Here is a 15422-nt window from a genome sequence, read left to right as displayed (position 1 = left end):
AGATTGAAGGACATGGAAAAATTATAAGAGCAAAGGCTTATAGGGCCTTTAAGGTTTATAGGATAATGGGTACCTGGGCACCAGAGGAAGTGAGCTAGAAAGAAGGATCAGCTGGTTGGATATTAAAATCATTAAGAATTATGATGAGTGATGTTGGAGATGGTGATAGTGAGCCAGGAGCTAAATTCTTCAAGGGCTGAGAGAGAAGGTCCAAGTGTTCACTGAGGACTACAGGGTGGAAGGAGGTGGGTGGTGTGGTGTAATGACATGAGATTCAAAACATAGGAGCAAGGGGAGCCATCCCACTAGCAGCCTAGATGTGAGCTGTACTTACATCTCCTGAGCACAGATTAATCTGTATTTTCCATAACTCATTAGCCCCTTAATCCAAATCCTGAAACTTTCTTTAAAAGCATAAGTATAATAAAAGAGCAAAATATGTTAAAGTTTATTTTACAGATATTTAGTTGGTGCTTCTCTAAACTTTTATTAATTAAAAAAAAAAACTCACTTTAACGTATCACTTGAAGATACTTTTCAGTTTTGTATTCAACAGTATAGGTAACTAAATTATACTTCAAAACTTAACGTTTTAGAAAGAAAACCATGTTGTGTATCCATATTTTATAGCTTCTATATGATTACCTGTTTTGTATCAGCATACATACCAGAAATGACTTTTTTTGTGTATTCCCTGGGAACTTAATAAATTATTTGCCTGATGAAAGATACTGATGTTTAGTTGTCTCTCCTTTCTCCTAGATTACATACCGGTTACGGCACCTCCTTCGAGCAAGGTGTGATGCTTCCCCAGTGACCAACAATACCATCCAGTTTCACTGTGATCCTAGTTTCTGGGCTCAAAATATTATCAATTTAGGTAGGCCATTATGTCCGTTTCCTCAAAGTGCCATTTGTTTCTGGAGCTCTTAATGATTATGATAATGCTATCAAAGTGTTTTGATTACCTTATTTTAAAGACATGGAATTTTTGCCAGTATTTTTTTAACGTGTGTATCTTGTAACACATGCCTGAGTATAAATACACATATGTAAATAAATGGATAATATGAAACATCCTTAATATTGACTCACAGGATGTCTAGACTTGGGAATTTAGAAGTTCTTTTTTCCATAGAATATTGCTTTTACTGTTAACTATAGATTTATCACAATGGGGTAATAAAACTTCTGACTCATAACTGCCATTGATACAGGATTTTTGTTATGTGGAATGTGTTCTGTTAAGATAGTATTTCTCATATTGGCTTACTTCTTATACCCAGTCATGGAGCACCTAAAGGTTCATTTGCTTGATCTTGCTAAGGAAGACTTCTCATCTTTTATTCCACCTTTTATATAATAACTGTATATTTTTTTACATTGTTTTTTAATGTTTAATTATTTTTGAGAGAGACAGAGACAGAATGCGAGGGGGGAGGGGCAGAGAGAGAGAGGGAGACACAGAAGCCGAAGCAGGCTCCAGGCTCCGAGCTGTCAGCACAGAGCCCGACACGGGGCTCGAACTCATGAGCTGTGAGATCATGACCTGAACCGAAGTCAGTCGCTCAACTCACTGAGCCACCCAGGCACCCTGAAATAACGTATTTTTAAACTTCCTAATTGAAATGTAACATGCACACAGAAAAGTGCCCCAGTTTTTAGTATTAGAGCCCACCAAATTATCACAGAGGGAGACTGTCATTTTGGTAAGATTAGGAACTCAAATAGTAGAAAAAGTCTTCACTTTTTGCTTTTCTTCTTAATTTCTCACATGGAAACTATAGAAACAGAAATTTAAGAATTCCCTGTACATTCTTCATCAGCCTCAGTATATTCCCTTTGATGACAGTTTTTTGGGCTCACAGACTATGTTTCAAAATCATCAAAGATGTTTGGTCTCTCATACCCTCAGCTCGATTCTAGGTAGGAAAGGAAGAAATGGCTGGAGAGAGCCAGTGCTCTCCTAACACATCAAGAAAGGAAGCAATAAGCTTACACAGATCGCATCCATACAAAAGAACAAAAAGGATAGTGATAAGTTAACCCCTGTAGCTCAGTTTTGAAGTGCGTGCAGCAATGTATTTATTGATAGGTAGCAGGCAGCTGGAATCACACACACTCTGACCTGTCTTACTAAAAAGCAGCATCTTAATACAAAGTGTGTTTCTAAGTAACTATCTCTTACCTACCTCACCAAACCACCACAGATTCAGCAATACAGAAGTTATGAATCACAAGTTATATATCTATACAAGTAGTCATGTATAGAAATACATGTAATTACAAGCATATAACTTACAGCATAAACCTCGTGATGTAGACATAAGTAAAATGTGTAACTATATACATAAATGTATATAGCTTTAGGTATGTCTGCATCAGCAAAAACAAAATAAAAACAGCATCTCCTATTTGTGAAATTCCTATAATAAGGTTAAACAATATCCTTTACGGTAAGACTTCTCAGAGCCATCACTTACAGCTGTGTAAATTACCATTTACAATGAGATTTACATTTTAAATATTCTAAGAAGGATTCAAGTTTCCCAGACTTGGTGTTATCCGTGGCTTCTGAGAAATGTCTTCTAGAAGAGTACAGAGGGAAAATATTGATCTATGTCAACATTCAATTAATGTCTCGGTGAGTTTGGGTAATTTACTCAGTCTCTCTGAGCCTTAGATCCCTTATCTATAAAAAGGACTTTAACAAGAATATACATAGATCTACTATCACATTACCTAACATGCAATGAGTATTTAATGAATGATGACCATATTTTTTTAGGATGTTTATGCTTAATAAATCAGAAATTGAGTCTGTTGAAGAAGTCAAGCTTTGCCTTATGCTGTAATCAGACCTACTAGAGGCACCTTTAAATTCTAAAAGTGTACTCTGCCCCTCCCCCGTTCATGCTCTGTCTCTCTCTGTCCAAAAAATAAATAAACGTTGAAAAAAAAAATTTTTTTTTTAAAGTGTAGTTGTGAGCCACAGTATTCTCTGAGAGCTGACGTAGTATGAGCCGTGAAGGTATAAGGAACTTGAGAGATTACAAATTGTTCATTCTAAAGAATCAAATACATTGTGGGATTTTTAGAACCAACGTCAGATTGACTTGTTTCATTTTGATATACAAGAGCAGTTCTCAAAATATTGTATGGGACTTTTCCCAACTACATGTCTATGTGTGGCTGGATTTTCTTCATAAATTTCAACCCAAACAACATATAATGACATTCAATACAGAAACAAATTGGAGAGTTCAGCTCTTAGACCAGACATGTGAAGATTTTAAAAACTTAAAACAATGTAAATCTTCATTAATTTTTGTGAAGTTATTTTTTCATAAAAATGTGTTACTGTGGGCTTGTTATTTTTAAATGAGTTAATAACTAAAAAATGTTTTTAATAGTTTCTAAAATGTGAAAATTTGATAGATAGAACTTACGTAAACAAAAGCTCTTTGTGACCTTTGATTTCTAAGAGTGTAAAGTGTTCCTGAGATGAAAAAGTTTCTTGGCAATTTGAAGTTCAGCAAAAAGAGCCTTATGAAATATGCTATTTCACTTTCGGAAAAACTTTAGAACTTAACTTTTTCTCTTTAATTAGGTTCTTTAGTAATTGAAGATAAAGAGAGCCAGCCACAAATGCCTAAGCAGAATCCTGTCGTGGAACAGAATTCACAGCCACCAGGTGGTTTATCTTCAAACCAGTTATCCAAGTTTCCAACACAGATCAGCCTAGCTCAATTACGACTCCAGCATATGCAGCAACAGGTAATGGCTCAGAGGCAACAGGTGCAACGGAGGCCAGCACCTGTGGGTTTACCAAACCCTAGAATGCAGGGGCCCATCCAGCAACCTTCCATCTCTCATCAGGTAAATTTGGAAGCAGGCCTGTCCTAACTTAGATAATGATAGTACAATTGTATTCAACATCTCTTAAAATAACCAAGACATCTGTCATTTGTGATTTACATATATGAATTGTTAAAAATTTATCACATTAAGTATCCTTGATTTAGCTTCTAGTTTTTAGTCCTTCTCAAAAAGGAATTAATGGTTTATTTAGCTGGTACATCTGTTTTCATCTACTCTTCAAATTATAACAGGATAAATGATTGCATTCCTAAATAACCCATGCCTATGACTGATGAGGAAATTTGTAAATCTGTAACGCATAATTCCTGTATTAGTGCTTCAGAATGACTAATACTTCAGTTTTCTGTTCTTTGTGGGGATGCAGTGTTTTAGAAAAACCACACTGCATCTTAGAAACTAGGGTCAAATAGAAAAGTGGGGTGGAATGGTTCCTTAGAAAACTACCTTTTTCAAACTTTATTTCTGAGCAGATACTCCATGAACCATTCTTATTCTTACTAGATGTGAAGTATTCCATTTACTTTTAAGTCAGTTTTTCAAGATAAGAAGTTTATGCACTCTGTTAAGTAGTTTAACCGTCTTGCTCAAGTTAGATCTGGGCATACGTAATAAGTTTACTAAGGAATATAAGGTCTAATCAAATCATACAAATTGTTATTGACACTTACATTTATTAATATGTACTCTTCCTATTTCTGAGAAGCATTTGAAGTAATGAAACAGTAATGACACAAATGAAGTAGAACATGGTTTAATAAGTATCAAAGTGTGAAGAACTACTTGAGAACAAGACTTAGCTCAGAATTTTTTCTCAACCCAAGAAAATGAGAAACAGGCATAATATCTATATTATTTGGTAAAAAGGAAAAATGCCAGTTAATTAGAGAAAAAACTTTTTACTAGTATTTTACAAGCACTAAGAGGAATATATAATGTGGTTCTTAATGAAAAAGCAATTTTAAATGGCATGATAATTTTTCTGTAGCAATTTTGCAAAACATAGAATTGGTCTTCATAGGGCTCTTATTTCAACCCTGAAGAAAGTTGTAGGCATATGTAGATCGTGATTTTGTTAAATTGCTTCTGTGAAGGCCTGAGTTGATTTATTTGAGGTTTATGGCTTTCTAATAATTTGATTAAGAAGGCTTGTCAAATCCAGGGGTATATTAAAATGCCTAACTTAATATGCCAAATTGATTATTCCTCTAGAACTTTACTTTAACCCACATGTTCACAGAAGTAATTAACAAAGAATTTAAGAAGTCTTTGGTGAGTGCTCCATGAGAAGAGAGTTGTACACTGTAGATACCAAGAGTTTCAACTGGTAGAGTTGGAATTTTAAGAAAACTGAGTAATTTTGTCATTATCTCTGCAGAGCGACATATTGTAGGTAGACTTCAAACAGTACCAAAATATTTCTAAAGATAAATGTGAAGAGAAGAGGGTTGAGCGCTTAGTGCTAAGCATTTGCATGATTAATATTTATCTTAAGTGGGAGATAGAAAAGTGATTTTTATTTAATAGTTTATTAAAGCAAAAAAAAAAAGGATAACTCCATTATTTGTGTTAATTATCTTTTCACTTAGAAGTGAGGAACTGAGCAGTTAGTAGATACTGTGTGACTTGGTCACTCATTATTTAAGCAGCGACAAAACAGAAGTGATCTCTGAGACTTTATTTAGCCTACGTATCTCAAATTTGCATTTGATCTTATTTTTCCTCTCTAGGATTTACTGCTGTATAATCTATATAATGCACAATCTCCATTATGTGACCTAATTTTCCCACTTAGAAATAAGATAACCTTCATATCTTTTGGTCATTACCTCACACACTGTTGTTTTTCTGTCTTCTCACCCCTCATTTTTATGTGTTCTCTGTCAAATACTCATATATTTTTCAGCCATCAGTTTCTCCTCCTCCATAAGCTTGCCCTGCTCAGCTGTAGACTTTGTTTTCTACCAGTTTATTTACATGTAAAGCGTAGGGAAATGTGTGCCTAAGAGGAGGTGCGTGTGTGCCTCTGGCTTTGTGGACATGTTCAGATCGTACTCTGCATCTGTCTGTAGGACCCAGGTAAATTTGAAGGACTACTTCTAAAAAATTGCTTGCATGAGAGTTCCTTATTTCTTCTTCCTCTGAATATTAACCACATAATCTGTGTGGTTAAAGAGTTGGGTGATACAGACATAGGATACACACTTCTATGACCAAGTGGTACAAACTTGATAGACTGTGTATCTCTGTTTATTTAGCAATATACAGTATATCTTTTTATACTCCAGTGGACAGATCACAGTTTGTTGAGTGTGGTCATGTATGTTATTGAATACATAATTCACAGCAATGGCTCTTACTCCTGAGTCAGATTTATTGCTGTGGAGATGCTCTCATTCATATGTAAACATTCATTTTCCTGAAGAGTCAGAAGGACATCTGCTATCCTTCATGGTTATGCACAGTTGGGAACTACTGACCTAGAATACAGTCAAACCCTATAATAATGAAGGTACTTAGAGTGCAGATGAGGGTAACGAAGATTATACGTTAGTTTGCTAAAGTGCTCAATTATTTCTCTGTTCTGTTTTTCCTTCTGTATCTTTCTTGCAAATTAGGTGATTCCATTTAATTAAAGTACCACTGGCTTTGCTTTTTCTTTTATGGTCAGAACTAGTTCCTAATCTTATTCTTCGAAGTTGCCTTCCCTGTCTAATGCAGTCAACTGTAACTGTTTAGGAGAGGGGGGAAAAACCCCTCACGTCTTATCAAACTGTGAGCTCCTTGATGGTAGGGTCGACATCCATTCCCACACTGACTTCTCACAGGGTACATTACTCTGACATCAAGTGTCATTTCTTGACTGTATCAATATATAAACCTCATTCTTGCTGGGACTGTGAGAGTAGAGCAGCAAAGAGCTTCGAGGATTACCTTTATTCTCCTTAAGGACCATTTTAGGTGCTTTTCCACTTTATAAAAAATTATCTCTTAGATAAATTTAGAAGTTTTGTACTATTTCCACTGTAATCGCCCAACTGTTTTCTGTTTGCGTTTCTCTGATATAAAACCCTTCAAGTCACAAAACTTTAAGAATTAGAAAGAATTGCTATGGCTTCAGGCATATGCTTCTGTACAGTTCTGATATTTTCTCTAATATTTTTCTCTTCTTCACCCACAGAATTTCCCTTGGTGTTGAAACAGTATCTAAATCTGTTTTTCTTGGGTGTGTAATTGCTGGCTACTCTTGAGAGTTACTGAGGGTGAACCCAGTGCCAACTAATTTGTAAGACAGGGGAAAGAGAAGCAGTTTACCCATGCAAGGAGAGTAAATTCAAAAAATGAGAGAGTAAAAGCTGAAAAAGAAGGCAGGGCTACACTTTATAGCTGTCTTCCTTCACAGTTTAGAGCGCCTAAAAATAAGTATTTGCTTCGCAATAAGTTGCCAACCGTAGGATTGGTTCATGATGAAACGAAGACTGGCATATAAGGTTACCTTTTTCTAGAACACAGATCTCAATTTCCAAGGCTAGCATTTATGCACAAAGTAGGCTTGTCTTCCCAGCCCTTGCCCTGTCCTGTAACCAACTAGTGTTGTCCTTGGAGGGTTTCCACTTGAAATCTATTTTCTTTTAGGGAAATTTCATCCTCTCATCTGTACCTTAATCAACCCCCAGCTAAATACCAGAACGCATTTTGGTAATGATGAGGCAAACTAGATTTGGATCAAAGCTCTAGCACCACCTTTCACTAGCCACGTGACTTTTTTCAAGCTACGTAAGCTTTCTAATGTTCAGTGTCCTCATTTTACAAATGACATAATGAAGTAACACACGTAAAATGCTAATCACAATGCATGGCATATGGTTTGACCTCAGATCTAAAACTCACTAATTCCTTTTTTTTTTTTTTTAATGTTTATTTTTGAGAGAGAGAGACAGAGTGTGACCAAGGGAGGGGCAGGGAGACAGAGAGAGAGAGAGAGAGAGAGAGAGAGAGAGACATAGAATCTGAAGCAGGCTCTAGGCTCTGAGCGGTCAGCACAGAGCCCGACGCGGGGCTCGCACCCACGAAACGTGTGATCACGACCTGAGCCAAAGTTGGACCCTTAACTGACTGAGCCACCCAGGTGTCCCAGTTTTCAAATATTAACAGTTTTCACTATTCATGATTTGTCAGTTAAGAGTTTGGAGCTAGAGTGCTTAAGTTCAAGTTCCAGCTTCGTCTTTTACTACCTTTGTTAATCTTGGATAGGTTATTTAAATTCTTGGGGCGCCTGGGTGGCGCAGTTGGTTAAGCGTCTGACTTCAGCCAGGTCACGGTCTCGCAGTCTGTGAGTTCGAGCCCCGCGTCAGGCTCTGGGCTGATGGTTCGGAGCCTGGAGCCTGTTTCCGATTCTGTGTCTCCCTCTCTCTCTGCCCCTCCCCCGTTCATGCTCTGTCTCTGTCCCAAAAATAAATAAAAACGTGGAAAAAAAAATTTTTTTTTAAATAAAAAATAAATTCTCTATAACCTGATTTCCTTTTCTGTAAAATAAAGAGTCCCTACCTCATAAGAGTGTTGTGAAGATTAAATGAGTTCTCTCATAGAAATCTCTGAAAGCAGTGCCTGGCATGTAACAACTGCTCAGTAAATGTTAGCGATTAGTATTTAACCACCATATTATTTTAGGATGTCTGAAGAGGGCAAATCAGGGACTTAGAAGGATACTTAACACAAATTTTCCCTACTTCCTAACATCGCCTACATCCAGTCCTATTATAACCTACTTAAAGTTGGAAACCCCTGTCCCACGGCTCTTTCCTAATGAAACCCCTTTTCACATAGCTTTACACATTCTGGAAGGCTGCCTCCTTCCCCCACATCCTTGTTGTAGTATTCATAAGTTGTTCGTCTGTGACAGAGTTGCTTTCTTTCTTTGAAAGTTACAGACTTCTCTGTAATTTGTCTTTCAGGAGATGACTGTCACTAAAATGGTTTAATTTCTTTTTTCCAGCAACCCCCTCCACGTTTGATAAATTTCCAAAATCACAGCCCCAAACCCAATGGACCAGTTCTTCCTCCACATCCTCAACAGCTGAGATACCCACCGAACCAGAACATGCCGAGGCAAACTATAAAGCCCAACCCACTACAGATGGCTTTTTTGGCTCAACAAGCTATAAAACAGGTATATATATTTACTCTCTTCAGCTTCTTGTTCTGCTTCTCTGCTTTCAGATAATGTTGAATCTATAAATAAAGCAATGGTTATGAAGAGCAAGTTTTTTTGTTTTTAATAAGTGTGAGTTACCAAGTTTATTACAGACATAGAGACAAAGCTAAGAGAATGGGTCCTGATTTATAATTAACAAGAGAAATCCACTTAAGTTGGATTAAAGGCCCAGAATAATCAGTGAGTCATAGGTATGACTTTTGGCAATACTCATAGGTGCAGCTTTTAGCTGAGTTCATTACATTTACTAAGAAGAATTCTAGGGGAGCCTGGGTGGCGCAGTCGGTTAAGCGTCCGACTTCAGCCAGGTCACGATCTCGCGGTCCGTGAGTTCGAGCCCCGCGTCAGGCTCTGGGCTGATGGCTCAGAGCCTGGAGCCTGTTTCAGATTCTGTGTCTCCCTCTCTCTCTGCCCCTCCCCCGTTCATGCTCTGTCTCTCTCTGTCCCAAAAATAAATAAAAACGTTGAAAAAAAATTTTTTTTAAATAAAAAAAAAAAAAAGAAGAATTCTAACAAATACAGGTTATATTCTGCAAAAGAGAAATCTTTAAATTGTTTGAAGGAGACTTAGAAAAAAACTGATAGTTTTAATATGGAGTACCTATACATCTGATGAAATTGAATGTTTTAAGGTTCTATATTAAATCCAATAGGATTTAATATTTATATTCTTAAGGTCTTCAGGTAAAAATATTTTCTAGATAAGACACTATTTTGTTATATTTGTCAAAGTTCTCTGTCTTCAAGCATTTGTGTCAACACTCTTTCCAGCTTAATACTTGTAGGTTGATTTCAGTTTCATATTTTTGCCAAGACGAAAATAAGGAATATGATGTGGTTTCTATAATTCTCTGACATTCATTTAATCAAATGATGTGAAAATTCTATTCAAAAAGTACATGTGTGTTTGTGTGTGGTTATAATTAGTTTAGCTTTGCTTTAATAGCACAGAATTTTCTTAATATTTTAATAAAAACGCTTTTAAATAAGTCATTTCTTTCTCTGCTTCATTGGTAGAGAGAGGTGAAAAGGACTCAAGCTGCATTGTAGCCTTAAGTCCTGTTTACTTTCCTAAGAGTTTTGTGACCTTGTGCAAGTTTAATCTTTTAAATGTCATTTGCCCCAGCTATATATTGAATCCCTTGCAGAGTTGTGCAGAGACTGCTAATGTGTACAAAAGCACCTAGCACACTCTGTGTGCACAAACGTGTACCTTCCCTCTTCCCCAGTTGTTTTTTTTTTTTTTAATTTTTTTTAATGTTTTTTTATTCTTGAAAGAGAGATGGACAGAGAGCAAGGTGGGGAGGGGCAGAGAGAGAGGGAGACACAAAATCTGAAGCAGGCTCCAGATTCTGAGCTGTCAGCACAGACCCTGATGTGGGGCTTGACCCACGAACCATGAGATCATGACCTGAGCCAAAGTCGGACACTTAACTGAGCCACCCAGGCGCCCCGCCCTTCTTCTCCAGTTGTTATGTTTAATGTGTAGATACACACTCTAAGGATGTTTTTAAAATGTTTCCTGGAGAAGAGGTTGGGGAAGATGGCGGCGTAGGAGGACGCTGGGCTCACCGCCTCCGGCTGATCACTTAGATTCCACCTACACCTGCCTAAATAACCCAGAAAACCACCAGAAGACTAGCAGAATGGATTCTCCGGAGTCAAATGCAGACGAGAGGCCCACGGAAGAGAGTAGGAAAGGTGGAGAGGCGGTGTGTGCTACACAGACCAGCGGGAGGGAGCCGGGGTGGAGCGGCAGCCCGCCGGCAAAGCAGAGCCCCCAAGTGTGGCTTGCAAAAGCAGAGGGGCCGGACAGAGTGTGTTCTGACAGCAAGTGGGACTTTACATCTGGAAGGTTATAAGCTACCACTCTGCTCGGAGAACGGGAGGGCTGGAGGACAATGGGAGGGAGAGTTGTTGAGCCCCAGACGACAGACCTCACCTTGGTGGGGAACAAAGGCGCTCGCCAGCGCCATCTCCCTCGCCCATCCCCCAGCCAAAATCCCAAAGGGAACCAGTTCCTGTCAGGGAACTTGCTTGCACTGCGCAAACACCCAAGGCTGTGCTTCTGCGGATCCATCCCTCCAGCAGCGGGTCTGACTCACTCCCGGTGCTGCAGGGCCCTTCCCGAATCGGATCACCAAAGGAAAAGCGAAATGAGCCTGCCCCTCCCACCCCTGTGCACCTTGCCTACCCACCCCCCAGCTGATACGCCAGACCCGCAGCACCACAAGCCTGGCAGTGTGCAAGTAGCCCAGATGGGCCATGCCACCTCACAGTGAATCCTGCCCCTAGGAGAGGGGAAGAGAAGGTATACACCAGTCTGACTGTGGCCCCAGCGGTGTGCTGGGGGCAGACATCAGGTCTGACTGTAGCCCCACTCACCAACGCAAGTTATTCAAGACAGCACAGGGGAAGTGCCCTGCAGTTCCACACCACTCCAGGGACTATCCAAAATGACAAAATGGAAGAATTCCCCTCAAAAGAATCTCCAGGAAATAGCAACAGCTAACGAACTGATCAAAAACGATTTAAACAGTATAACAGAAAGTGAATTTAGAATAATAGTCGTAAAATTAATCGCTGGGCTTGAAAACAGTATAGAGGACAGCAGAGACTCTATTGCTACAGAGATCGAGGGACTAAGGAACAGCCAGGAGGAGCTAAAAATGCTATAAATGAGCTGCAAAATAAAATGGAGATGACCACAGGTTGGATTGAAGAGGCAGAGGAGAGAATAGGTGAACTAGGAGATAAAATTATGGAAAAAGAAGAAGCTGAGAAAAAGATAAAAAAATCCAGGAGTATGAGGGGAAAATTAGAGAACTAAGCGATGCACTAAAGAGAAATAATATATGCATAATTGGTATTCCGGAGGAGGAAGAGAGAGGGAAAGGTGCTGAAGGTGTACTTGAAGAAATAATAGCTGAGAACTTCCCTGATCTGGGGAAGGAAAAAGGCATTGAAATCCAAGAGGCACAGAGAACTCCCTTCAGACGTAACTTGAATCGATCTTCTGCACAACGTATCATAGTGAAACTGGCAAAATACAAGGATAAAGAGAAAATTCTGAAAGCAGCTAGGGATAAACGTGCTCTAACATATAAAGGGAGACCGATAAAACTAGTGACGGATCTCTCTACTGAAACTTGGCAGGCCAGAAAGGAATGGCAGGAAATCTTCAATGTGATGAATAGAAAAAATAGGCAGCCGAGAATCCTTTATCCAGCAAATCTGTCATTTAGAATAGAAGGAGAGATAAAGGTCTTCCCAAACAAAAACTGAAGGAATTCATCACCACTAAACCAGCCCTACAAGAGATCCTAAGGGGGATCCTGTGAGACAAAGTACCAGAGACACCGCTACAAGCATGAAACCTACAGACATGACAATGACTCTAAATCATATCTTTGTATAATAACACTGAACGTAAATGGACTAAATGCGCCAACAAAAAGGTATCAGAATGGATAAAAAAAAAAAAACCAAGACCCATCTATTTGCTGACTACAAGAGACTCATTTAATTTTTTTTTCAACGTTTATTTATTTTTTGGGGGACAGAGAGAGACAGAGCATGAACGGGGGAGGGGCAGAGAGAGAGGGAGTTACACAGAATCGGAAACAGGCTCCAGGCTCTGAGCCATCAGCCCAGAGCCCGACACGGGGCTCAAACTCACGGACCGCGAGATCGTGACCTGGCTGAAGTCGGACGCTTAACCGACTGCGCCACCCAGGTGCCCCAACAAGAGACTCATTTTAGACCTGAGGACACCTTCAGATTGAAAGTGAGGGGATGGAGAACTATTTATCATGCTACTGGAAGTCAAAAGAGAGCTGGAGTAGCCATACTTATATCAGACAAACTAGACTTTAAATTAAAGGCTGTAACAAGAGATGAAGAAGGGCATTATATAATAATTACAGGGTTTATCCATCAGGAAGAGCTAACAATATTAAATGTCTATGCACCGAATATGGAAACCCCCAAATATATAAAACAACTACTCACAAACATAAGCAACCTTGTTGATAAGAATGTGGTAATTGCAGGGGACTTTAATACCCCACTTACAACAATGGATAGATCATCTAGACACACGGTCAATAAAGAAACAAGGGCCCTGAATGATACATTGGATCAGATGGACTTGACAGATATATTTAGAACTCTGCATCCCAGAGCAACAGAATATACTTTCTTCTCGAGTACACATGGAACATTCTCCAAGATAGATCATATACTGGGTCACAAAACAGCCCTTCATAAGTATACAAGAATTGAGATCATACCATGCATACTTTCAGACCACAATGCTCTGAAGCTTGAAATCAACCACAGGAAAAAGTCTGGAAAACCTCCAAAGGCATGGAGGTTAATGAACACCCTACTAAAGAATGAATGGGTCAACCAGGCAATTAGGGAAGAAATTAAAAAATGTATGGAAACAAACGAAAATGAAAATACAACAATCCAAACGCTTTGGGAGGCAGCGAAGGCAGTCCTGAGAGGAAAATACATTGCAATCCAGGCCTATCTCAAGAAACAAGAAAAATCCCAAATACAGAATCTAACAGCACACCTAAAGGAAATAGAAGCAGAACGGCGAAGACAACCTAAATCCAGCAGAAGAAGAGAAATAATAAAGATCAGAGCAGAAATAAACAATATAGAATCTGAAAAAACTGTAGAGCAGATCAATGAAACCAAGAGTTGGTTTTTTGAAAAAATAAACAAAATTGATAAACCCCTAGCCAGGCTTCTCAAAAACAAAAGAGAGATGACCCAAATAGATAAAATCATGAATGAAAATGGAATTACTACAACCAATCCCTCAGAAATACAAGCAATTATCAGGGAATACTATGATAAATTATATGCCAACAAACTGGAAAACTTGGAAGATATGGACAAATTCGTAAACACCCACACACTTCTAAAACTCAATCAGGAGGAAAGAGAAAGCTTGAACAGACCCATAAGCAGCGAGGAAATTGAATCGGTTATCAAAAATCTCCCAACAAATAAGAGTCCAGGACCAGATGGCTTCCCAGGGGAGTTCTACCAGACGTTTAAAGCAGAGATAATACCTATCCTTCTCAAGCTATTGCAAAAAATAGAAAGGGAAGGAAAACTTCCAGACTCATTTTATGAAGCCAATATTACTTTGATTCCTAAACGAGACAGAGACCCAGTAAAAAAAGAGAACTACAGGCCAATATCCCTGATGAATATGGATGCAAAAATTCTCAATAAGATACTAGCAAATAGAATTCAACAGCATATAAAAAGAATTATTCACCATGATCAAGTGGGATTAATTCCGGGGCTGCACGGCTGGTTCAACATTCACAAATCAATCAACATGATACATCACATTAATAAAAGAAAAGAACCGTATGATCCTGTCAATCGATGCAGAAAAAGCATTTGACAAAATCCAGCACCCTTTTTTAATAAAAACCCTGGAGAAAGTCGGGATAGAAGGAACATACTTAAACATCATAAAAGCCATTTATGAAAACCCCACAGCTAACATCATCCTCAATGGGGAAAAACTGAGAGCTTTTTCCCTAAGATCAGGAACACAACAGGGATGTCCACTCTCACCGCTATTGTTTAACATAGTGTTGGAAGTGCTAGCATCAGCAATCAGACAACAAAAGGAAATCAAAGGCATCAAAATTGGCAAAGATGAAGTCAAGCTTTCACTTTTTGCAGATGACATGATATTATACATGGAAAACGCGATAGACTCCACCAAACGTCTGCTAGAACTGATACATGAATTCAGCAAAGTCTCAGGATACAAAATCAATGTACAGAAATCAGTTGCATTCTTATACACTAACAATGAAGCAACAGAAAGACAAATAAAGAAACTGATCCCATTCACAATTGCACCAAGAAGCATAAAATACCTAGGAATAAATCTAACCAAAGATGTAAAGGATCTGTATGCTGAAAACTATAGAAAGCTTATGAAGGAAATTGAAGAAGATATAACGAAATGGAAAAACATTCCGTTCTCATGGATTGGAAGAATAAATATTGTCAAAATGTCAATACTACCCAAAGCTATCTACATATTCAATGCAATATCAATCAAAATTTCACCAGCATTCTTCTCGAAGCTAGAACAAGCAATCCTAAAATGCATATGGAACCACAAAAGGCCACGAATAGCCTAATTTTGAAGAAGAAGACCAAAGCAGGTGGCATCACAATCCCAGACTTCAGCCTCTACTACAAAGCTGTCATCATCAAGACAGCATGGTATTGGCACAAAAACAGACACATAGACCAATGGAATAGAATAGAAACCCCA

The 15422-nt window shown here is 38.6% G+C and overlaps 1 protein-coding gene across 2 annotated transcripts in view; it reads left to right on the top strand.

Annotated features, from left to right (window-relative positions):
* The window catches only part of TRIM24 (tripartite motif containing 24), a 138177-nt gene that overhangs the window by 99193 nt on the left and 23562 nt on the right, over window positions 1-15422 (top strand). Inside the window, exons 8-10 of one of the 2 annotated variants that reach the window (XM_040471847.1) lie at window positions 763-880; window positions 3611-3777; window positions 8876-9049. In XM_040471847.1, coding sequence (XP_040327781.1) covers window positions 763-880; window positions 3611-3777; window positions 8876-9049 — 459 coding nt within the window. Of the gene's footprint in view, window positions 1-762; window positions 881-3610; window positions 3880-8875; window positions 9050-15422 lie in introns of both variants that reach the window. The other variant, XM_040471846.1, reaches the window with a different exon arrangement.

Source organism: Herpailurus yagouaroundi, unplaced genomic scaffold, assembly GCF_014898765.1.
Source record: "Herpailurus yagouaroundi ecotype Mexico unplaced genomic scaffold, PumYag 100, whole genome shotgun sequence".
Lineage (NCBI taxonomy): Eukaryota > Metazoa > Chordata > Mammalia > Carnivora > Felidae > Herpailurus > Herpailurus yagouaroundi.
The sequence above is the reverse complement of the archived record's forward strand: the minus strand, read 5'-3'. Positions and strand labels throughout refer to the sequence as shown.